The 24955-nt window shown below is 43.7% G+C and overlaps 1 protein-coding gene across 1 annotated transcript in view; it reads left to right on the top strand.

The window, feature by feature from the left end:
* The window catches only part of CSMD1 (CUB and Sushi multiple domains 1), a 1985846-nt gene extending 1961321 nt beyond the window's left edge, over positions 1-24525 (top strand). Inside the window, exons 58-63 of the mRNA XM_070460176.1 lie at positions 3822-3866; positions 6682-6843; positions 10116-10228; positions 10943-11030; positions 21125-21257; positions 21358-24525. Of these exons, the coding sequence (XP_070316277.1) occupies positions 3822-3866; positions 6682-6843; positions 10116-10228; positions 10943-11030; positions 21125-21257; positions 21358-21517 (701 nt within the window). The 3' untranslated portion in view covers positions 21518-24525. The remainder of the gene's footprint in view (positions 1-3821; positions 3867-6681; positions 6844-10115; positions 10229-10942; positions 11031-21124; positions 21258-21357) is intronic.
* Positions 24526-24955: the final 430 nt, after the last annotated feature.

The following is a 24955-nucleotide window of genomic DNA, read 5'->3' on the forward strand; positions in this document are numbered from 1 at the left end:
GCAGAGGCAGCACAAGCTAAGGAGAGGTGCAGGTCTCATTACTTGCAAATCACATTTTAAGTCAAAGAGAAACACACTGAGTTAAAAGGAAAATAAAATACAGTATGTCTTTGGAAAATATATTTTTTAATGAAAATGGGCAAAGACCACCAGTGTTAGTGAATATATAGCATAGGTCTGTTATTTTTCAGACCACAGCTATTTAGTGGTAGAATATAAGTTTATGCGTCCTTAACATTGGTTCCGGTTTTTAAACTTACAAAAACAATTAACACCAGAATGATATACTAATGACTCATAAAGTTGTGTATTTACATATAAAAGTAATACCTAGTCAGAGCTGACAGCAGCACACCTTCAGTTTCCTCACCAAACCACACTTGGACGTGATGGCAAAGCAACAGAAACAGACATGACAGAATGTGATACAGCCCATGCCTTTAGTGGTAGCTTCTTGGAGCCTGTTTCAATTCTGAAAGAAAGAATTCTCTATCTGTGAGTCAGGATTCCCCAGGAAACCCCCTTCTGCCCCTCAGGATCCCCTCTAGAAACCCCCTTCTGCCCTCAGAAGTCCACCAGAAAACCCCTTCTGCCTTCAGAATTCCACCAGAAACCCATTTCTGCCCTTAGGATTCCAGCCCAGAACCCCCTTCTGCCCTCAGGATTCCACCAGAAATCTCTTCTGCTGTCAGGATAGCCCTGGAAACCCCATACTACCCCTCAGGATTCCCCTGGAAACCACATTCTGCCCTCAGAATTTCACCCCAGAAACACCCTTCTGCCCTCAGGATTCCCCCAGAAGCCCGCTACTGCCCGTCAGGATTTCTCTGGAAAGCAAATTCTCCCTCAGGATCCCACCAGAAGCCCCTTCTGTCCTCATGATACCACAAGAAATCCCCTTCTGCAGTCAGGATTCCCCCGGAAGCCCCTTTCTGCCCTCAGGATTCCTCCGGAAACCCCTTCGGCCCTCAGGATTCCTTAAGAAATCCTCTTCTGCCCTCAGGATTCCCCTGGAAAAACTCTTCTGCCCTCAGGATTCCACCAGAAATCCACTTCTGCCCTCAGGATTCCACCAGAAAGCCACTTCTGCCCTCAGGATTCCAACACCAGAACCCCCGTCAAGCCTCAGGATTCCCCCAGAAATGCCTTCTGCCCTCAGAATTCCCCTAGAAACCCCTTCAAGCCTCAGTATTCCACCCCAGAACCCCCTTCAGCCCTCAGGATTCCATGAGAAACCCCCTTCTGCCCTCAGGATTCCACCAGAACCCACGTCTGCCCACACGATTCCCCTGGAAACCGCATTCTGCTCTCAGGATTCCACCAGAACCCCTTTCTGCCCTCAGAACTCCACCAGAAATCCCCATCTGCCCTCAGGACAACCCTGGAAACCCCATACTACCCCTCAGGATTCCCCCTGGAAACCACATTCTGCCCTCAGGATTCCACCCCAGAACCCCCTAGAGCCCTTAGCTTTCCACCCGAAACCCCCTTCTGCCCTCAGGATTCCCCTAGATACCCCTTCTGCCCTCAGGATTCCAACAGAACCCCCTTCAGCCCTCAGGATTCCACCAGAAATGACTTCTGCCTTTAGAATCCCCTAGAAACCCCTTCAAGCCTGAGGATTCCACCCCAGAACCCCCTTCAGCCCTCAGGATTCCACCGGAACCCCCTTCTGCCCTCAGGATTCCACCAGAACCGCCTTCTGCCCTCAGGATTCCACCAGAACCCAATTCTGCCCTCAGAATTCCCCTGGAAACCCCCTTCAGCCCTCAGGATTCCAACAGAACCCCCTTCAGCATTCAGGATTCCAACAGAATCCCCTTCTGCCCTCAGAATTCCCCTAGAAACCCCCTCTGCCCTCAGGATTCCACCTCAGAACCCCCTTCAGCCCTCAGGATTCAACCAAAACCCCCTTCTGCCCTCATAATTCCCCTAGAAACCCCCTTCTGCCCTCAAGATTGCCCTGGAAACCCCATACTACTCCTCAGGATTCCCCTGGAAACCACATTCTGTCCTCAGGATTCCACTAGAACCCCCTTCTGCACACAGGATTCCCCTGGACACCACATTGTGCCCTCAAGATTTTACCAGAAACCCCTGTCTGCCCTCAGGATCCCCTAAAACCCCTTTGTGCCCTCATGATTCCACTGGAAATCCCCTTCAGCCCTCAGGATTCCCCCAGAACCCCCTTCTGCCCTCAATATTCCCCCAGAACCCCCTTCTGCTCACAGGATTCCCTGGGGCAACTTCCTGCCCTCAGGATTTCCCTAGAAACCACATTCTGCCCTCAGGATTCCCCTGGAAACTACATTCTGCCCTCAGGATTCCCCTGGAAACTACATTCTGCCCTCAGGATTCCCCTGGAAACCACCTTCTACCTCTCAGGAATCCCCTGGAAACCCCTTTCTGCCCTCAGCATTCCACCAGAAGCGACCTTCTGCTGTGAAGAATCCCCCAGAACCCGCCTTCTGCCCTCAGAAATCCCCCAGAAACCTCTTTTTGCCCTCAGAATTCCACCAGAAACCACCACCTACCCTCAAGATTCCACCAGAAATGCCCTTCTGCTCTCAGGATTTCCCTGGGAACCACCTCTGTCAGTGAGGAATCCCCCAGAAACCACCTTCCGCTGGTGGTGAATTCCCTGGAAACCACTTTCTGCCCTCAGGATTCCCCCACCCAGAACACTCTTCTACCCCTCAGAATCCCCCTGGAAACTACCTTCTGTCCTCAGGATTCCCTGGAAACCCCCTTCTGTCAGTGGGGAATACTCAGGACATTACCTTCTGCTGCTGGGAAATCCCCTGGAAATCATCTGCCTGTGGGGAATCCCCCCGAAAACTCCCTTCTATTGGCGGGCAATCCCCAGAAACCATCCTCTGCTGGTGGGGAATCCCCCAGGAAACCACATTCTGTTGGTGGAAAATTCCCAGAAAACCCCCTTCTGCCCTCAGGATTCCTCCAGAAACTGTCTTCTGCTCCTCAGGTTTCCCCCCAAAAAACCCTCTCTCTGGTGGGGAAACCCCCAGATACCACCATGTGCTGATGGGGAATCCCCCAGAAACCCCCTTCTGCCCCTCAGGAATCCCCTGGAAACCCCTTCTGCCTCTCAGCAATCGCTCAGAAACTTGCTGCTGCCCCTCAGGATTTGGGATTTCCTTGGAATCCCCCTATTTTCTGCCAAAATTCCCCAGAAACAACTTTCTGTCAGAATTCCTTCATAAATCTTCAGTCAAATTCACATTAGGAATTAAGTCAGTTATGTTTCCCTTTCCCCTCTCTCACTGAAATAGACCAATACATACTTTACAAAAAAGTGGTAATTTGTAGTTTGATACAAAACTATGAAATCAAAGAGATTATGAGTTAAGTTGATAGACTAAATTAAACATTTTGCAGGGGAAGTATTTGGATGTTTACTGCTAACTGGTGAGTTCATTAGTCAGGGTGGGGACTTGGAAAATTGAGATGATTGTAACTCTTTACAAAGTAATTTCATAAATTACTTTTCCCTTGGGGGCAGGAGGTCCCAAAGAAGAGTGAGAAAGGGTATAAACACCCTCCTTTACAAGGCTCTCTGTTGTAGCACAGTGAATGCACAAGTCAGATCCAAATTGATTTCCACTAAGAAACTCAGTTTTCCCACAAAAGCAAAGGACGTTACACCGTGCATATATGGGTTTAAAGTGGAGATGTTTAAGATATTACTACTTTGTGCATTCAAGAAATCTGGAGAAACAAACATTGCTTCGGTTTGACATTTTTTCAAATTTATTCAAAAATAAATGTCTTTTGAAAGTGATAATTTGTCTTTTTACTTGTAGGTAAAGGAGTGAGAGAAGTTAATGAAACAGTTACTAAAACTCCAGGTTTGTATACCAGAACAGTTACAGATTTAAATAAGATGATCTGTTCTCTACTATACTTTGTGTAGCCAAAGAAACAAATTTCTGATTCCTTTAGTCCATGAACAAATTAAAGTTTCAGTTATTTAAAACACCAAGCCCACACAGGTTCCTGTTTCTCTCATAACCATGGTTTGTTAATGGAATAGCAATACTTTACTTAAAAGGAAAACCTCTGTCATTGCCCCATACTGTTTTACGAAAAGGTACCTTGGGCACTTTGTAGGCACAAGTGGACATGAGATATTAAGCCAGAATGTGGTATAACAGAGAGCCTTATAAAGAGGGTTGTGTGCCTCCTCCACACGAGGATGCTATAGTAAGTAACACATCATGACAGCTGTGCATTCTAGCAGTTCAACTGTGGGGTACATCCTTCCCCAAGTATCTCCATCCTCTGCCTCTGATACACTAATTCTCGCTTTCTGTTGTGTGTGATACCTTGCTTAATGCATGCCATAGCAAACGGGAAAGGTGCAGGTTTATTTCCTAATGAAGATGCTCATTACTCCAAATCACCTGGCCTGTTGTACCTGTTATGAATTTAGAGAATATTTAAACAATATAGTGTGTCCCCAAATTATAATGTAAGTCAAGCTTTAAAAAAAATACAACAGAAAACACTTAGGTAAGTTGCATTTTCTGGTGTTTTCTGTATTCAGGTTTTCACACTGGTTTCTTAGACATAAACTCTGTTCCAGGATCAAATGTGGAGAGGTTATATGAAATGCTGTAAGTTCAGTCACAGTTGCTGGGTTTTGCATTTAATTCTTAGATGAGGCAAAAAGTTCCAACATGGTTAAAGGAATTCATGCATTGTACATCACGAAGTATGAGACCTACCTTAAATTTTTTTTCTGTACTATTCTATGTAAATGTTATTTGAAAATCAAACACAGAAATCAGTGTTCTACCCAGACAACATCTACTTCAATGGAAGAAAACACATGGGTGGTGGTGGTGGTGTTTGTTCTGTTGTGTTTACTGGTTTTGTGGGCAGTGAAAAGTCTGCAGGCTCTTTTTAAAATTTATTTATTTTTAATTGAAGGATAATTGCTTTACAATATTGCATTGGTTTCTACCAAACATCAGTATGAGTCAGCTATAGCGCTGCAGACTCTACCTCAGTAGTGTACCCCATCCTCTCTGAAGGGAAGCGCTGAAGAAACGGGCCTCTTTGTATAGGCACACAGTCTAGCACCTCCACTGTGGTGGTTACATTACACTGCAAACCACCAGCAACAGGTCAGAGGACAAGGGCCCAAAAGGATCCCCCATGTCCCCAGTGGTCGCAGCTGAGCACGGTCGAGCTGCCCCGCTGACCTGCTGCTTCTCCTGCTGACCAGCCCGGCTGGCCCACCTGACCTGCCAACGAGAGGACCTCGGACCTCGGCATTCACAGCTTCCACTGGGTGTGTCCCTTCTGACTAGGGAAAGCGATCTGGATACTGTTTAAAGGGCTATTTATTTTAGAAAAGGAAGACAGGGCATCTCGGGCTTGCTGATGAAAAGTGGGCCTTGGTGATGCTGCTGACGACGGGCCTGCTCAGTGTCCTGAGCAATCAGCAGCTGTGTCAGAGGCCGTGTCAAGTCTCCGCTTCAAACTTGAGTTTTAAAATTATTACTATTAGGAAGCTGGGTCCATCAAAGCCCTCGCAAGTGCTGACACTGTTCTCTTGTCGGGAGACGTCTTACTGGGTCAGCCTGTCTGGGGAGTCAGGCAAACGTCCAGTGGAGCTGAAAAGAAAAGAGAACCAGGGACCCCGTGCTCCGTCCTCCTCACACTGTGGCCATAAGTGCGTTTGCTGAAACACACTCAGGGAGGCAAGCACCTTTCTTTATACCTGGGAAATCCAAAAGTGCCTTCTGACCAGCCCCACTCACGGTGGATCTCGTCCAACTAAACATTTTACACATATCATGAGACAGAGCAGAGAGAAATTTAGTGGATTCACTGTTGTGAATTTACATCAGTAAATTCCCCATAAAATGTTATAGCAATATTGTAAAAATAGCAGAATTTTATACTTATTAGCAGAAATGTGAAAAGTTTTAATTTTTTTGTAACCAGTGGAAAGAGAGAATAGCTCAATAATCTTTGTAAGAATTCTTGGCCCAGATGAATTATAATATTTTAAGAAGACAGTTTGCCTTTTGCTTTTGACATCATTTAGTCTAGCTTCCTTACCAATTCTGGACTATTTCTTATTGGGGGATTGGAGTAGAGCAGAAGAGCCAGATGAGAGATTGTCTTTACTCACAAAAGAAAGATCTTGGGAAATAAAGCATCTTTGTTTCCATAAACCGGGTCTTTGCAGTCAGAGCGGTGCTGTGAAATGCAGGCTTTCCGAGGGCAGAAGAGCCCTGGCAGATGTCAGTTCCTCTGAGCCTCCTAAGTCTTCCCACAGCAAACGGACTCGGATGGTCAGTGACACAGCAGTACGGATTTCCGGGTCAGCCTGACTGACGAGACCTTACCTAGTGTCCGCAGTCCCAGTTCACTGCACACGCTGGCCCTGGCAGATCTGGTAACACAGGTGTGCTGGCATCCAGCCCAGTGACAGATGACTGTCTGCACATCACAGTAAGCTGCCTGCTCCTGGCCTGGCTCACCTGACCCTTATGAACCTGCTGTAAGGAGACACCGAGACAGGTCTCTGTCATCATCATCGTCACTGTTGTGCCGTCTTAATGAGCAATGCTATGCCTTCTGTGTATTAAAACATCTAAGTGTAATTGTTCTGTGAGTGCTAACATTTGTTTGTTCTTCCCCCCACAGTTCCTTCAGATGTGTTTTTCATCCATTCAGTGTGGAAGGGATATTACGAATATTTAGGGAAAAGACAGCCTGCGACCCTAACTGTTGACTGGTTCAACGCAACTAGCAGCAAAGTGAATGCGACGTTCACTGAAGCCTCCCAGGGGGAGCTGAAGTTGACAGGTAGGCACCCAGGGAGCTCAATCACCAGACCTTCCACCAGTCTTCTGGCTGAGGGGGCACCAACACGGGCCAAGTGTGGCTGATGTCACCAGGCCTTTGCACCCGCAGCCTCTCACTAGGTCATCTCAGGGACAGGGGCAGACGGATCTATCTCCTCACTTAAGGTTACAAAACCAGTACAGAAAAGCAAATTAATCTGTTCCAGATTACACACAGATCATGTTACATCAAAGATGTAAGATATATGCCTAGATAGCCACATCTTCAAAATTCACAGTTTTGATATGCACTTGCTGTTATTCTTTAAAACTTGTTTGCTCCTGTTGAGCTTTTATTGATGTGTCTTAGTTTAAAAAAAACAATTAAAAAGAAAAGAACCAACTCTGGTTTATTTTGAAGCAAGAGATACTTTTAAGATATATATATATATATAGTTCATTTCCTTCTTGCATCAATCTTGTGAGTTAAGTATTATTATTAAACACTTTTTATTTTTTTAACTGGTTTAAAAAAAAGAGATACCCAGGAAAACTAAGCAGCCTTCCTAAGTGACAGGGCAGGAGCAGGATTTGAGCTCTGCAGTCAGAATCTCAGTGATTAGAATCACTGGTTCTAATCACTGGTTGATTAGAGCTGTGGTTGAGAGCATCAACCCACAGGACACAGAATCACCTTGAGACTGCATCTACTACCTTTTTTTTTTTTTCTCCAAATTATCTCACTTATAACAATGTATCCTTTTTTGCAGACTAACTTCCAAAGGGTTCAGACTGAGCTGTCCACAAGTCCCAGCCCTGGTTCTGAACATAAGGGCCCCGAGGGGCACCCACACGTCCCTGAGGACTAGACAGACACGTGGTTCGCCTCCACAAAGGATGAGAGCCGCTCAGGACCCCTCCCGCCCCTCACGCCTCACTTCCCTGCTTCCCTGGCTGTTGCTGTGTGTGCTTGGTCACTCAGTTGTGTCCGACTCTGTGACCCCATGGACCTTGGCCTGCCAGGCTCCTCTGTCCACGGGGATTCTTCAGGCCAGAATACTGGAGTGGGTTGCCGTGCCCTTCCTCCAGGGCATCTTCCCAACTCAGGGATCAAACCTAGATCTCCTGCATTGCAGGCAGATTCTTTACCATCTGAGCCACCAGGGAAGCCCTGGGAAAACACCTAAAAACAGTACACACAGTCTGGATTTAAGAAAAGATAAATAATCCATACTCACAGATTTTTAACAGGTACTTATTTATGAATTCATGATCTAGGGTCCCCAATATTGCTTTGCACCTTGACCCTGTGAATGTATAAATGAGATAGACCGGGTGCTCAAATCTAGTCCTGGATCAGAATAAACTGAGAATAACTGAGACTTTGGAAAATATTTAGATTTCTTAGGCTCACCCAGGTCCTTTGGATAATATTTTTCTTCATGGAGTTTGGACTTTTTAACCAAAGGAAATGTTCTCCAGCGTGACTTTGATACAGTTAGGTTTGGATCTGGAGAAAAGTTTGGATCAAGAGTTGTTCAGACTGAGTCCCAGTGGCTAGACAGAAGTCCACCCACCGTGTACAGTCTGACTGCGAAGGACCATACAGGAGGAAGCGCAGGTCATGCTCCTGGAAAGCCAGCCAGGACCTGGTGTCCTGTGGGTGATGAATTTAATCACCATAAAACTCTCCTGAGTACACATATCATATCTCTACTAAGAGTTTGTGGGAGTGGAGTTCAGAGCTTTAGAGGTTAACCTGCATGCCAAGAACACAAAGCTGCTGATGGTGGCGATGGACAGCAGCCGAGGTCCTGGGCTGGAACTCCCCATCCATGGGTCCTTCTTGTCCGTGGGTTCCATTCCTCTTGTGTGACTGGCCAGTGAACAGTCTTCCTGCAGTGTTTTTAGAGGTCTGTTTCTCTAATGAGAGAAACTGGGAATTAACTGCTGGAGTTCCTGAAACAGTGTGACCTTCCCTTGAACCTGTCTCTGCACAGAAGGCGTTTGGGTTATTATTATTTAGTATCTGTTTGTTTCTTTGTTTACTTACCCATTTGGTTCCTCCTCTGGGTAGGGAACTAGCCATAGCTGCAAACACATCCCCCCATACCCCCACTACACACCCTGACCCCCTGGACAAAACCATTCAGCAGTCATTCAGAGAACCTTTGTCCACCAAGCCATTTATTTCATTTTAATGAGCATAGTTCATCTACATAAGTAGCTATATTTGGGGCTTTTTTAATAGTTTCTCTTTTTTTTAAATTGATTTAGAAATATTTACATTTTCCCACACTGAAATTTTGTAAGAATTTTGTACAAACTCTCCGCATGTCCGTTCAGCATAGCTGTTTTTATCAAGACATCATTTCCTTAGTGATTCAATATTTTTATAGATTATTCTCCATTTAAAGTTATTGTAAAATATCTGGTACATTACCTGTGCTATACAATATATCCTTCTAGCTTGTTTATTTCATACACAGTAGTTTAATCCCCTCTATAATACAGACCCCTGTCCTCAGAAGTGAGTACAAATGGAATAAAAATGATGAATTTAAAAAACTTAATATAAGTGAATGTATATAAATTTTTTTCCTCCTGTGGCATTAAGATGTTGGACCGCATTAAGATGTTGGACTGCATGAAGTAGACAATACTAACTCGAGACAGACAATGACTTCAATAAGAAGTGATTTTTAGGAAAAAAGGAGGACTGCAGCCAAACTTTAAAAATAAAAATACTAACCGTTGTTATTGAAAACACTCTCCTCTCTATATAATATTCCATATAAATAGGCCGAGTGCCTATCTTCTTGACCATAAGCATTTCTGCAATGTAAGAATAACCCATGATCCATTTGCTGATGCGCATCTAGGTTGCTTCTATGTCCTGGCAATTATAAACAGTGCTGTGATGAACATTGAGGTGCATATGTCTCTTTCAGATATGGTTTCCTTGGTGTGTATGACCAGAAATAGGATTGCTGGCTCATAGGCAGTTCTATTTCCAGTTTTTTAAGGAATCTCCACACTGTTCTCAATAGTGGCTGTACTAGTTTGTATCCCCACCAACAGTGTAAGAGGGTTCCCTTTTCTCCACACCCTCTCCAGCATTTATTACTTGTAGACTTTTGGGTAGCAGCCATCCTGACTGGCATGTAATGGTACCTCATTGTGGTTTTGAACAAAAACCACTACAGTATTGTAAAGTAATTAGCCTCCAACTAATAAAAATAAATGAAAAAAAAATAATAATAATTTAAAAAATAACCCATGATCTTTTCCTAGGTGTTTACAAGAAGGAGGAGGCCCACTTACTTCTGAAAGCTTTTCAGATAAAAGGTCCAGTGGATATTTTCGTCAGCAACTTTGAGAATGACAACTGGGGACTGGATGGTTATGTGAGTACTTCCTGGAGGGTTTTATAATTGTCATGTCTGTGCAGAGTTGGGGACACCAATGGAGATTCCTTCCAAGATGCCCTGGGTCCTGTCTGCACCTTGGAAACTCAGGGCCCTCGCCCTGTCCTTGCAGCAGCGACACCCCTTCATCATCTGAGGGCAGAAAGCCATCTCTGAGACCAGAAAGAAACTGGCCAGAGAGAAGAGCTTAGATGCAGACCACACCCAACTCTAACACTGGGGCCAGACTTTCCCCAAAGCCACAGTAACCACCCTGCACGTGCTGAGAGAGTCCCGATGCCCCTTCATAGTGTTTTGCAAGTTAACTCATTGCTTCTGCACCAATTCATCATCAAACGTGAGTGTAAAGGGCTTCGCATGATACACAGGAGACAGTAGCCGTGACACAGTAAGTTTTACATAATGCAGGCTCTGAGGTAATTTATATGTGTGCCCCCCTTACAAAGGATACTTAACATATAAATAAGGTGTACATTTTACTACAGTTTTGGAGATCAAAATGAGACAGTTTGTTAGTTGAAAGTTCATATCTTTATTTCTCAATTTTAACTGTAAATGGGAATCTCAAAAGGAATGACAAATGTTTAAAAGAATTAAACATTAATGTCTAAATAGGAGAAGTAATATTTATATTATGATAAAGAAGAGGTCACGGTTAATTCTTGTTGTTTCCTTCCTTTTCTCGTGTATCAGGTATCATCTGGACTTGAAAGAGGAGGGTTTACTTTCCAAGGTGACGTACACGGAAAAGACTTTGGGAAATTCAAGCTGGAAAGGCAAGGTATGCTGTACTTACATGATTTTTCAAATCAAATATCAGGTTGGTCTGCAGGTGACTGAGCTGAATGCGACAGAAAATGTGACTGGAAAGAAACGGAAACAAAAATAACAGGAGAGACATGTATTTTACAGCTGGATGAAAAAATCTTCTTCATTGTCAAGCAAAACAGAAAATATCAGCTGGCATAAATGCAATAAATATGCCAGACACAGAATTAATATCTTTAATATACAAAGAAATACTTTGAAATATGGGAAGAAAGCAAAGTGGAAATTCAAAGAATAAGCAAACTATATTGCCCTAAGAATATCATTAAGAAAGAGTAATTAAAAATGGCCAATAAACTATGAAAAGATATTAACTTGAAAAATATGTATTATGTAACAAAGATAGATCATTTTCAGCTATGAGAATGTCAGATTTGGTGTGGACTAGAAAAAGACACTTGGGTGTTCATTTTTGGTGCGTGTGTCAGTAGATGTGTATAATTTAACAATAATCTTTCATAAAAAATTCTATTGCTAAGATTTTTAATCAGACAAGTGTGAAGATGATTTTTTGCATATCGGGTATGTGTACAGCAGAACTATTCTTTTTTTTTTTTTCAGTTACATTTATTTATTTTTTTTCCTATTTATTTTTTTCATTTATTTTTATTAGTTGGAGGCTAATTACTTTACAATATTTTAGTGGTTTTTATCATACATTGACATGAATCAGCCTTGGATTTACATGTATTCCCCATCCTGATTCCCCCTCTCACCTCCCTCTCCACCTGATTCCCCTGGGTCTTCCATTTATTTTTATAAGTTGGAGGCTAATTACTTTACAATATTGTAGTGGTTTTTATAATAGCCAAGACATGTAAGCAACCTAGATGCCCATCAGCAGACAAATGGATAAGGAAGCTGTGGTACATATACACCATGGAATATTACTCAGCCATTAAAAAAAATTCATTTGAATCAGTTCTAATGAGATGGATGAAACTGGAGCCCATTATACAGAGTGAAGTAAGCCAGAAAGATAAAGACCAATGCAGTATACTAATGCATATGTATGGAATTTAGAAAGATGGTAACAATAACCCTATATGCAAAATAGAACTATTCTTAATAGTTGAAATTAGAAATAACTTGAATATCTGACACATATATCATAAATGAATTGCTTCTTACATCAATCTTATGCAATGTGTTACATTAAATATAAGACTGTTTAATTCAATATATGTCATTAGAGAACAAAGATTACATATTGACGTGGAAAGGTGTTCATGACTTATATACATGAGAAAGAAGTTTGCTCTAGATAGACAGAAGGGATAAATATGCCTGCCTGCCTGCCTTCTTTGTGTCTTTCTCAAGTACTTGATGTATATCTTAGTAATTAGACAAGAAAAATGTATGGAAAAAAAACACTAAATGTGAAGCTTACCTCATCCACTTGCTAGTTTTGTGATCCAGGAGGAATTACAACATTCTCAAGCCTGTTTCGTCATCTGAAATCTCAGTGGAGAGTCAGTTCCCGGTTGCTGGGAAGATTGAGAGTCAGTATGAGGGTCTGCTTTGTGCCAAAGCTCTTCTCGCACATATCTTTTCTCATGCTGCTACCAACACAGATGAGAAGGTGCAATTTTTATAATGAGATGAGTGCCATGTTTCTCCTGAATAGTATCAGCTACTTTCTACTTCACTTACAGAATGCTCCTAATGTATTAATTGTACACAGAGGAGTCCCCTGTGTAGGATTTGATGCCAAGCAGTCTTTCAGAGGAACAGGAGTGTAGTATTTAGTGATGGTTGTCACTGATGTACTCATTTCATAAAACCTTTATCAATATCCTGAGGGATTCCAAAGGAAATATATATCAAACTGTATAATATCATGCTTAAAAAAAAAAAAACTTGACCAAAAGAGATAATTATAAAATACTCCAAACCCACCTTTCCAAATTAAGAACTTTTACATAGAAGAGCTTAAATTACAATGTCAGCCATGGCTGAGATGATGCTTTCAATGGGGTCACATTATTTTGAGATAATGAAAATAGGCCGGCACTAATGATGGTGAAGTTTTCTCTTGCTCTGAGCCAAACCCTGTGGTTATCTGCCCTCCTTTCTCCAAGGCACACGCTCTAGTAATTCTGTCTAAGGACACCCCAGCGAGCTGTGCACAATACTCTGTGGATGGCAGAGTTTACTGATCTAGTCAGCCTGACCAGAATCATCACTTTGTTGTTGAGAAATTTTTTGCACTGCCCCATTTCTTTTTTTTTTTTTTTTTGCCCCATTTCTTTTTAATCTAACAAAAGAACAGCTTGCTTTAACAAGTGATCTTCTCATGTGATGATGAGCTTATTGTCAGGAAAAACAATTTGGCTCACAAAATAATTTGAATCACAAGCAAGTCTCCCATTCAACTAATGAGGAAAAGTCTATGTGTAAGTAATGCTTCAACAGCAGCCATTCATTTTGGAGTTATGGCTACACTTTATTTTTATGGATAAAAATAAACAACCTCTTAATTGTCTCTAGTCAGTAGATAAATTGAAAAAAATGTGATTATCTTTAAATGGATACTAAAGCAAGTTAGTTTGAAAGGCAACTCTAATGCAAAAATTGTGTGTGGAACAAAAATAAATTGGTTTCCCCGTTAAAATCAAAGCCCCCAGGACCTCCCTAGTGGTCCAGAGGCTAACACTCCATCCTCCAATGGGGGCCCAGGTTTGATGCCTGGTCAGGAACTAGATACTGCATGCTAAAACTAAGATGCAGAACAGTCAACCAAATGAAAATAATTAAGAAAACCTAAGCCCCCCTGCTACAGAATGTGAGAGAGTACAAGCCATGTATTTACTCAGGAACTTGTATCCAGAATATATAAACCCTATGGCTAAAGAGTACACGTTTCAGTTCAGTTCAGTCGCTTAGTTGTAGTCTGACTCTTTGCGAACCCATGGACTGCAGCACACCAGGCTTCCCTGTCCATCACCAACTCCCGGAGTTTACTCAAACTCATGTCCATCGAGTCGGTGGTACCATCCAACTATCTCATCCTCTGTCATCCCCTTCTCCTCCTGCTTTCAATTTTTCCCATCATCGGTGTCTTTTCTAATTAGTTTTTCACATCAGGTGGCCAAAGTATTGGAGTTTCAGCTTGAGCATCAGTCCTTCCAATGAATATTCAGGACTGATTTCCTTTAGGATGGACTGGTTGGATCTCCTTGCAGTCCAAGGGACTCTCAAGAGTCTTCTCCAACACCACAGTTCAAAAGCATCAATTCTTCAGGGCTCAGCTTTCTTTATAGTCCAACTCTCACATCCATACATGACTACTGGAAAAATCATAGCTTTGACTAGATGGACCTTTGTTGGTGAAGTAATGTCTCTGCTTTTTAATATGCTGTCTAGGTTGGTCATAGCTTTTCTTCCAAGGAGCAAACGTCTTTGAATTTCATAGATGCAGTGATCATCTGCAGATTTTGGAGTCCCCCCAAAATAAAGTCTCTCACTGTTTCCATTGTTTCCCCATCTACTTGCCATGATGGGATCGGATGCCATGATCTTAGTTTTCTGAATGTTGGGTTTTAAGCCAACTTTTCACACTCCTCTTTTACTTTTATCAAGAAGCTCTTTAGTTCTTCAGTTTCTGCCATAAGGGTGGTGTCATCTGCATATCTGAGGTTATTGATGTTTCCCCCAGCAATCTTGATTCCAGCTTGTGCTTCATCCATCCTGGCATTTCGCATGATGTAGTCTGCATATAAGTTAAATAAGCAGGGTGACAAAATATAGCCTTGATGTACTCCTTTCCCAATTTGGAACCAGTCTGTTGTTCCATGTCCAGTTCTAACTGTTGCTTCTTGACCTGCATACAGATTTCTCAGGAGGCAGATCAGATGGTCTGGTATTCATTTTCCACAGTTTGTTGTGATCTACACAGTCAAAGGCTTTGGCGTAGTCAATAAAGCAGAAGTATATGTTTTTCTGCACTCTCTTGCTTTTTCAATGATCCAATGGATGTTGGCAATTTGATCTCTGGTTCCTCTGCCTTTTCTAAATCCAGATTCAACATCTGAAATTTCATGGTTCACATACTGTTGAAGCCTGACTTGGAGAATTTTGAGTATTACTTTGCTAGCACGTGAGATGAGTGCATTTGTGCAGTAGTTTGAACATTCTTTGGCATTGCCTTTCTTTGTGATTGGAATGAAATATGACTTTTTCCAGTCCTGTGGCCACTGCTGAGTTTTCCAAATTTGCTGGCATATTGAGTGCAACACTTCCACAGCATCATCTTTTAGGATTTGAAATAGCTCAACTGGAATTCCATCACCTCCACTAGCTTTGTTCATAGTGATATTCCCTAAGGCTGACTTGACTTCTCATTCTAGGATGTCTGGCTCCAGGTGAGTGATCATATTATTGTGGTTATCTGGGTCATAGAGATCTTTTTTGTATAGTTCTTCTGTGTATTCTTGCCACCTCTTCTTAATATCTTCTGCTTTTGTTAGGTCCATACCATTTCTGTCCTTTATTGTGCCCATCTTTGCATGAAGTGTTCCCTTGGTATCTCTAACTTTCTTGAAGAGATCTCAAGTCTTTCTCATTCTATTGTTTTCCTCTATTTCTTTGCACTGTTCATTTAGGAAGGCTTTCTCATCTCTCTGTGCTATTCTTTGGAACTCTGTATTCAAATAGGTATATCTTTCCTTTTCTCCTTTGCCTTTAGTTTCTCTTCTTTTCTCAGCTATTCATAAGGTCTCCTCAAATACACCTTTAGCAGGCAAACAGCCTAATTAAAACACTGGCAACCAGTTTGAATACACATTTCTCCAAAGAGATAAAAATGACCAACAAGCAAATGAAAAGATGTTCAACATCATTAATCATTAGGGAAACACAAATCAAAGCCACCTCACACCCACTTGGGTGGCTCAGACCATAACAACAAGAAACAAGTGGAGGCAAGATGTGCAGGGATTTCCTAATTCATACCATATTTCATACCATAATTCATACCATAATTCATATGAGCACGGCTCATACCGTGCTGATGTGAACGTGACGATGGCGCGGTTGCTGTGGAAAACTGCCTGGCAGTCGTTCATCGGGTAGCTGAAACATGGGGCTACCACAGTGTTCAGCATTTCCACTCCAACACATATTACAAGAGAACTAGGAAACACACTTTCACACATAAATCCATACATGAATGTTTATACCAGCATTATTCCCAATTGTCCAAATGTGGAAACAATCCAAGTGTCCATCAGCAGTGAACAGATCAACAGCATGTGGCGCATGCACACAGTGGATGTTATCTTAAAAAGGTCATGAGAAATACAAGAAGCCACTCACCAAAAAACACATACTGAGTTCTTGTATTTATATGCAGTATCCAGAGTGGCTGAATCTATACAGACAGAGAGTACAGCAGTGGTTGCCAAAAGCTGCAGCCTGGCAGAAGGAGGAGGAGGAGGGACTGCTGAGGGGCCCTGTTCAATTTTAGGGGCAACAGCAGTGTTCTCACATAGGTTGTGGCGATCACTGCAGCATCAAACCCCACATTTTTACTAGTAAAAAAGAAAACCCTGAAATTAAAAGGGTGAATTCTATAGTATGTGCATTTCTTTCAGTAGTGCTCCAGCCTATAACGTGAAAAGACACTCACCTTCTTCATTCTTAAGAAGCACAACTGAGAAAATAGCTGCACACTGCGTCTGATGTCCTAGGGCAGCAGCAGTGGTAATAATGGGGGGCAGCGAGAGGCAAGGACGGAGGTGGGGGGCGTGGGCGGTGGGAGTTGGGACACAGTGTGCAGGTCTCTGCTGAGATGGGTTGGGAGGAAATCAGGACGCCACTTTGGAGAGAGACTAGGTAAGACTGAGCAACGCTACAAGGTACACACTCTGTTAGGCAGTGCTTCCACTTCTTAGAATCTATCCTGTATATTCAGCCTCCTGCTGATGCATCTCTGTAGAAAGAGGATTTCATGGTGGCATCACAGAGAAAGACAAAAATGACCCAAATGTTCTTCAGCAGCAAACTGCCTAAATAAATTCTGGTTTAGCCAATTAATAGAATACTGCACACCTGAAAACAATTACATTCACAAGTGCAGATGGAAGAACTTCACAAATATATGGTTAAGTTTAAAAACGCAAATTTTTAAAAATGTAAATAGTATCCCTGTATTTTACGAAAGTAAGGACAAAGAAACAGTCATAAATATTAATAGTACACTGCGGACTTTCCTGGTGGCCCAGCGGTTAAGACACCGCCCACCCAATGCTGGGGGCCCTCGTTCCATTCCTCATCAGGGAGCTAGATCCTGCATGCCGCAACTAAGACCTGGTGCAGCCAGGTCTTATACAAATATATATATATTTGTATTTATTTTATATATACACACACACACACACACACACACACACACACTATACTAGTACATTATATGAAAGACGCTTAAGCACAAACAAAAGCAAAACCAAAGACCTTGTTCATCATAAAGAGGAACACTAGTGCAAAGGGCAAGGCATGACCCTTTATGTCCATCATCTTCATATTTATTTCTATATCTGCTTATGCCACTTTAATTAATATCATGTACATGTATTACCCTTTAAATTATTAAAACACGGGTAAATAACTGAAATTAACTAGGAGCTCCAGACAGCATAATAATTTCAGAGTCAAGTCAGGAGTTTAATTCAAAAAGACCTTTCATGTTGCCCTTTGTCATGATGTGAGGTCTCCTGTGGCAGGTCCATTATCCAGGATTTTATTAATTGGAAGTCTGAGATCTGTTATGGCCAAAAATATATAGTCTTGCTCACAGATAACAGAAAGTGGCTTTGTTTAATTTAAGCAGACTACAAATTTATCAGGATGAGCAGAGATGCACAGAATTATAAACACCTGGAGAATGAGCCACGGTAACTTAATGGAAACCAGCAGATACTGAAACACTACAAAGACAGCACCATTTTTTCATTTTTCAAATATGTACTGAGCAACTGCTATGTTCGAGGTTCTACTGTAGGAACTGGGGATTTAAGAGGAAAGCTGGCCAGACAACTACCCAGGCGTCATGCAACCAATTTTCTAGTAAATGTGGGTCCTGGGGAAACTGTGCAGCTAAGGTTCTAAGTAGCTGACATGTCCTGCCATTTCATTCTCACAACAAATCTCTGAAGCTGGGCCCTTTGAGCAGCACTGGCTTCTCCCTGCTGGACAGGGTGGCTGGGGTCACTGCTGCACCCGGCCTCCAGACTGGACAGGCCTCCCCTGCTGCGGCTGGAACCACCACCACCCCAGGAAGCTCCTGATGCCGTGCCCAGGGCTCCGGCCGCACCGCAGCCCCGGGTCTCTGCATCACTCATGCTGACCCCGCTCCCAGCGAGGGAGCACTCTGTTGGCTCTGCTCACAAGCCCATCACCTGGGTGCTGAGATTCAGGAGAACAAGTATCTGGCATCCCCTGTGCATGGCAGCTGGTGAATGCACCAGAAAATGAAAAATTAAATCTGAATCATACATGCTGATACAGGAGGATCGCAAAAAGGTATGGTTGATTTACAAGGTGCCAACATCCAGGATAAAATATGTTTACATAAGAACTGGAGGTGGTAGGGAGTAGCATAATCCTGCATCTACTGAAGGTGTGTGTGTGTGTTCAGTTGCTCAGTCAACTCCCAACTCTTTGCGACCCCAGGGACTGTATAGCCCACCAGGTTCTTTTGTCCCTGGGATTCTCCAGGTAGGGAGTAGCATAATCTTGCATCTACTGAAGGTGTGTGTGTGTGCTCAGTCACTCAGTCAAGTCCAACTCTTTGTGACCCCATGGACTGTGTAGCCCACCAGGTTCCTCTGTCCCTGGGATTCTCCAGATAGGGAGTAGCATAATCTTGCATCTACTGAAGGTGTGTGTGTGTGTGTTCGGTCGCTCAGTCAAGCCCAACTCTTTGCGACCACATGGACTGTATAGCCCACCAGGTTCCTCCGTCCATGGAATTCTCCAGGCAAGAATACTGGCGTGGGTTGTTATACCCTCTTCCAGGGAATCTTCCTGATCCAGGGATCGAAACTGCATCTCCCGCATTGGCAGGAGGATTCTTTACCACTAGTGCCACCTTGAGAAGCACATCTACTGAAGGAGATGACAATTAATATTATTTTTAAGTTTTTATGAAAAGTTCTTTAAAAGGCTATTTAATTATTTTAAATATTTGATTACTTCTTTGTATTTGTGTTTTGTAAAAAAAAAAAAAAGGAACAGGAAACATCCCATAAATTCTGGAAATAGACTTTGAAATGAGGTCAGCTTCATTTTACAGTTCTGCTATATTCAGATGACCCCAGCCATAATTAACTACACACTTGCATTGAGTGATTCCATGCAGTTAAGTCAAATACATTTCAAAATTGTGTTTTATAAGTAAATTCCTCAAGAATAAACTTATTTGGCAATAATCCCTTGATAAATGTTCTCTGATCTGAACTTGTAGTGTTTGCTTCTTCCTCAGTGCTGTGCAGGAGAAGGCAATGGCACCCCACTCCAGTGCTCTTGCCTGGAAAATCCCACGGATGGATGAGCCTGGTGGGCTGCGGTCCATGGGGTCGCTCTGAGTCGGAACGACTGAGCAACTTCACTTTCACTTTTCACTTTCATGCATTGGAGGAGGAAATGGCAACCCACTCCAGTATTCTTGCCTGGAGAATCCCAGAGACGGGGGAGCCTGGTGGGCTGCTGTCTATGGGGTCGCACAGAATCAGACAGGACAGGACTGATGAGACTTAGCAGCAGCAGCAGCAGTGCTGTGCAGAACTCTCCACTTTGGAGATACACAAGTTAATGATCATGTCGCCTGCCTGGTGTCTGAGATATTTATACTTGCCTTCCCTTCTAATGGGGCTTCCCTGGTGGCTCAGAGGTTAAAGCATCTGCCTGCATCTGCCTTTGTCTGCCTGCAATGCGGGAGACCTGGGATCGATCCTTGGGTCGGGAAGATCCCCTGGAGAAGGAAATGGCAACCCACTCCAGTATTCTTGCCTGGGAAATCCCATGGACGGAGGAGCCTGGTGGGCCACAGTCCACAGGGTCACAAAGAGTCGGACACGACTGAGCAACTTCACTTTCACTTTCACTTCCCTTCTAATGGACTGAACTTACTTTATAGAAACTTGCTTTATAACATTTACATGCATTCTTTGATGATTTCTAAACTCATAATGAATTTTAGAATCTATGCCAATAAAGGTAGATTGCACCAAGATATTCACATGTGATGGGTCTCTGTGGTGGCTCAGATGGCAAAGAATCCATCTGCAGTGTGAGAGACCTGGGTTCAATTCCTGATTTGGGAAGCTTCCCTGGAGAAGGGAACAGCTGGGCTTCCCTGGTGGCTCAGAGGGTAAAGCGTCTGCCTGCAATGCAGGAAACCTGGGTTCGATTCCTGGGTCGGGAAGATCCCCTGGAGAAGGAAACAGCAACCCACTCCAGTACTGTTGCCTGGAAAATCCCAGAGTCAGACATGACTGAGCGACTTCACTTTCTTTTCATTTTCACCCACTCCAGTATTCTGGTCTGTAGAATTCCATGGATAGAGGAGCCTGGTGGGCTACAGTCCGTGGGGTCACAAAGAGTCAGACATGAAGGTGATTCCACTTCTGTAGAGACCTGGACTTCTTGTGTAATTTCAGTGACTTGTCCTGGGGCAGGAGCAAACAGCACATGCCACCCACATCTATAGACAGGTACAGCCTGTAGATGCTCAGTTAGACTTTACACAAATGTGAGTATCTACAGCCATGAGCAAAAGTCAGTATGACCACAGCCCCTTTGCAGTTCTCACACTGGGAACACGGCACTCTCAGTGTTGACGGTCAGTGAGGAACCACCAGCCTTTTGTGTGTTAGTCCTTCAGATGGATGTTAATATCTTTGAAAAAAGTGTCAGCTGCTTCGCAATGGAATGGGAACACTTTCTGCTTCTTGTAGAGTCTGCCTTTGTTTATAAAGCCCATTGTAGCTCTGTCTCTGTGTGAGCAAGAGGACGCTGACTGCAGCTTAACGCTCCCTTCTTTTCCAGACCCCGTGAGCTCCGACCAGGACTCCTCCGGTCAGTACCACGGCACCAGCAGTGGCTCCGTGGCGGCTGCCATTCTAGTTCCGTTCTTCGCGCTCATCTTATCAGGGTTTGCATTTTACCTCTACAAACACAGGTACTGTCGCCCCGCCGTCGGTTTACAGACGCTGCGTCTCTCCCCAAGCCCTGGCCCTGCGGTCCTGACGGCCTGTCCCCGCTCTTGTCTCCCGCCCCAGGACGAGACCCAAGGTCCAGTACAACGGCTACGCCGGCCACGAGAACAGCAACGGGCAGGCCTCCTTTGAGAACCCCATGTACGACACGAACTTAAAGCCCACCGAGGCCAAGGCCGTGCGCTTTGACACGACTCTGAACACGGTGTGCACCGTGGTGTAGCCCGCGGGCGGCCGCCTCATAGCCATACCTCTGACGACGGACAGCAGGGACCACAGGTGCCACAAACCCTCCCCTCCGGCCCGGCCCCTCCCGGCCACGTGGGGGACGCGGGCCTCAGGCGGGCCTCATCCCGGGAGCGGACCCGCCGCCGCCCTGCTGCGGCCCGGGCGCGGAGGAGGGCGCGGCCCCGGGGTGCGCGGCCTCGCCCTGCAGCCCTGCCCGCCTGCTGTGGCCCAGCTGCCTCTCAGCGCAGCCTCGGCCGACGCCTCTGGGCCACACGTGGTAGCACCGCCGTATGGGTTCATTGTTTTGTTTTGTTTTTAATCCCCATGAATAATCTGGAAAAAGAAAAAAAAAAGCCCTCCTGAAGAAGACACCCTTCTGGCAGCCGCACACACCTGCAGACGCTTTGCGCCGTCCTCCCCGAGACCGGCAAGCTTCGAGGGCCCCGCAGCTCACCTCGGGGCCACCCCAGGGCCATCTGCAAATTTCCCAGTCAGCTGTTCTCTCGCAGAATTTTTGATGCACAATTTTTTGCACTAGTGTGTTATGAATGACTAAGATTCTGATAAAAAATAAACTATTTACATGGGGTTTCTACACACTATCCATTGTATATAAGCATCCTGCCATACTGTCAAGCTAAGCATTCCAGCTTCAGTTTAGTTAGCGTGTGAGAAAAAAGAAAAAAAAATCCCCAGATATGGCACAGGTTTTAAAACGAAAAATAATATCGAAGAGATTTATTTTATTACTGCTTTCTTTTAGCTTCACAGCTGTGTTGAATTCATTGAGAAAGAACAGAGGCCTTTTATTTCCCACATCCTTTCTTTAGTCTTGTCCCCATCCCATGATCGTAGATATTCCACTACTTCATAGCAGGAGGTCTGCAGCACTTTCCAAGTGCCGTGTACAGATGTGAATAGTAATTTATTTTAGGTCGCTCCTGACCTGCCTGTGGGTTTGGGTTCACCACAGTCTTCCTGTCCATCCTCTGCTGTGATTTCTCTCTTTCGCTGCCATCCCTCTCATTTTCTGTTAAAGGACTGTGTGTTCCTGGGACGCAGTGGAAAAGTTTCGGGATGATCAAAATAGTAAGTGTTCCTTTAGAGGCAAGGAAAAGTCACACCCACTCTTCTTTCCTGATGACACAGATATTACTATTATAGATTTCTTCTGTTCTATGCTATATAATCCCAGATGGAAAGAAAACCTTGGTGATTTTTTGTCTTTACAGGTAAATTATGAATCACAGTATAAATAAAGTAGGTATGACTCCCCAGGCAGTAAAAACCCAGACAGAAAGCAGAAAATGCGGCCGTGAGGATGTTTACATAATAAACTCAGAGATCGTGTTTATTTTTACTTACAGTTGTTTGATTTTAAAAAAACCTTTTTTTGCTTTGAAAAGGCAAGGCGTATGTTATTATCTGAGTTTTAAGTATGCATTCCACTTACTGAGAAGTCCCCTTTGTCCATCCTTGGCAGCATCGGTAGAGACTTGGTTCTTGAGGACATGTTCACATGTAGCTTTAAGACTGATGTATGTGTTTGTTACATGTTTCGATGCAGGGCTTGAAAAGTGAACAATGAAAAACACAAATGTCAGGATAATAGCTCATTCTTTCAAAAGTTTCCATTTGAACCTTTCAGTGGCTCCCCACCATGGGGCACTCACTGTCTGCTGCCTGTTTGAAGGGCACAGCTGTCGGGAGGCGTGGCCAAGCTCTGTGGCCCCGCCTCTCCCGGCCTCTCCCACCCGCAGCATGGAGCTCCAGGGTTCGCCCTGGCCAACCTGGCAATGGGACCAAGCAGGCTTTGCAGCCTGGAGTCCTTACGGCTTCTTCTCCTTAGGCCAGACGAGGTGGGTCAGAGGCAGGCTCCTCGCACACCCAGGGAGCTGAAGTAAAGAGAAGACAGGAGGAAGCTGTCGCGTCTTCGTGTGCAGGGGAGAACAGGGTTACTATACATATGAGGTGTATATATATACATACATATAGATAAATATAATAGCGTGTACATATGCGGTTTGAGTCATTCAAACTAGGTGCAAAATGCTGACTTCAGAGTCTGAATCAGTGTCTCTCTCCACATCCCTGACCTGCTTGCTGGTCAATGACGTTACGAAACCCTGACACGACAGGACATACCTACATACAAGAAACCACATATCAGATCAGACGTGATTCTCCTTTGTGTGCACACTCAGAGTGTCCTCAGGTGCCCGTTTGGAGCATGTTGTTAAAAAGAAGTGCCCCATGAAATTCCTGTGCGAGAGTCCTGCCCAGTTTCTCCCCAGGCTGTGTGCAGTGTTGATCAGATTCCCGCGAGGTGCTGGAGGTTTGGTCCAAGCTGTCGGCACGTGCGCCCTCTGGTCCGGCTGCAGGATTGTTTCCGGGAGCAGCCAGAGCCCGAGGAGGGCGGGAGCCCCGGACAGGTCCTGTGCTTCAAAGCTGTTCAAACTGCTGCTTGTCCCACACATCTTGCCTTTCTTCAGGCTAGCTGCAATAATTTTTTTCTTCTGTAAAATATTTTGTAAACAACCACAAAAAAAAAAAAAAGCTATTATAAAAAAGGGGAAAGAACGCTGGCATTACGATCAGGAAACCATCGCCATCAGCCACCCGTCTCGCCACCTCGCCACATGCTGCTGACATGAAGTAGGTGCAAACGACCTTTTTGTACAGAGATATATTTTTTATGAAGAATTTGTAAAATTATTAAATATGCTGTAATTTTTTGATTAATGTAGGTAAATTGTTAAAAAAATAAATGTTTTTACAATACAAAACTGTAATTTTCCCAATAATGTACAATGTACCATCTCTAGCTGACGTTCAGTTCCGATCCTATTACACATGTATTAATATTAAAGTGACCTGTTAAAATGAACAGTTATCTTTTTTTGTCAAAAAAAATTATACAGAGAGTGTAATATAGCCTGTGCAATGCCACCTATCTTTAAAGCAAATCAGAGTTCTAATTAAATATTTAATTTTAGATTTCTATTTTTTGGTGTGAATTTATTTTATCTTTAATAGATGCCTGTGAGTCCCTGGAAGGGGAGGGAAAGAATGAACAAATTAGTGATGGGTATTCACTGTATTTAGAACGAGAGTCAATACTTTTCCCAAGATACAGCATCCCCGTTGTGGTTAATAAAGAGTGCATCTATGAAAAGCACTGATACAGAGAAACAGAGGCTGACAGACTTCTTGATGGTTTTTGAGTTAAAATCAGTGAGAGCTTTCAGTTCCCTCCAAACCAAAATCAAGCCTACACTTTTATGCTTAAAAAAAAAAAAAAGTGTGAATTCTTTCGGTAAGCCTTCACAACACTGAAAATGCCATATAAGAAAACACAGACAGATTTCATTGAACATTCCAAGGGTCGTGCACGAAGAAGGCTCAGAGAACACCCCCTCAGGACCCTGTGACA

Source organism: Odocoileus virginianus, chromosome 32, assembly GCF_023699985.2.
Source record: "Odocoileus virginianus isolate 20LAN1187 ecotype Illinois chromosome 32, Ovbor_1.2, whole genome shotgun sequence".
NCBI classification, from domain to species: domain Eukaryota; kingdom Metazoa; phylum Chordata; class Mammalia; order Artiodactyla; family Cervidae; genus Odocoileus; species Odocoileus virginianus.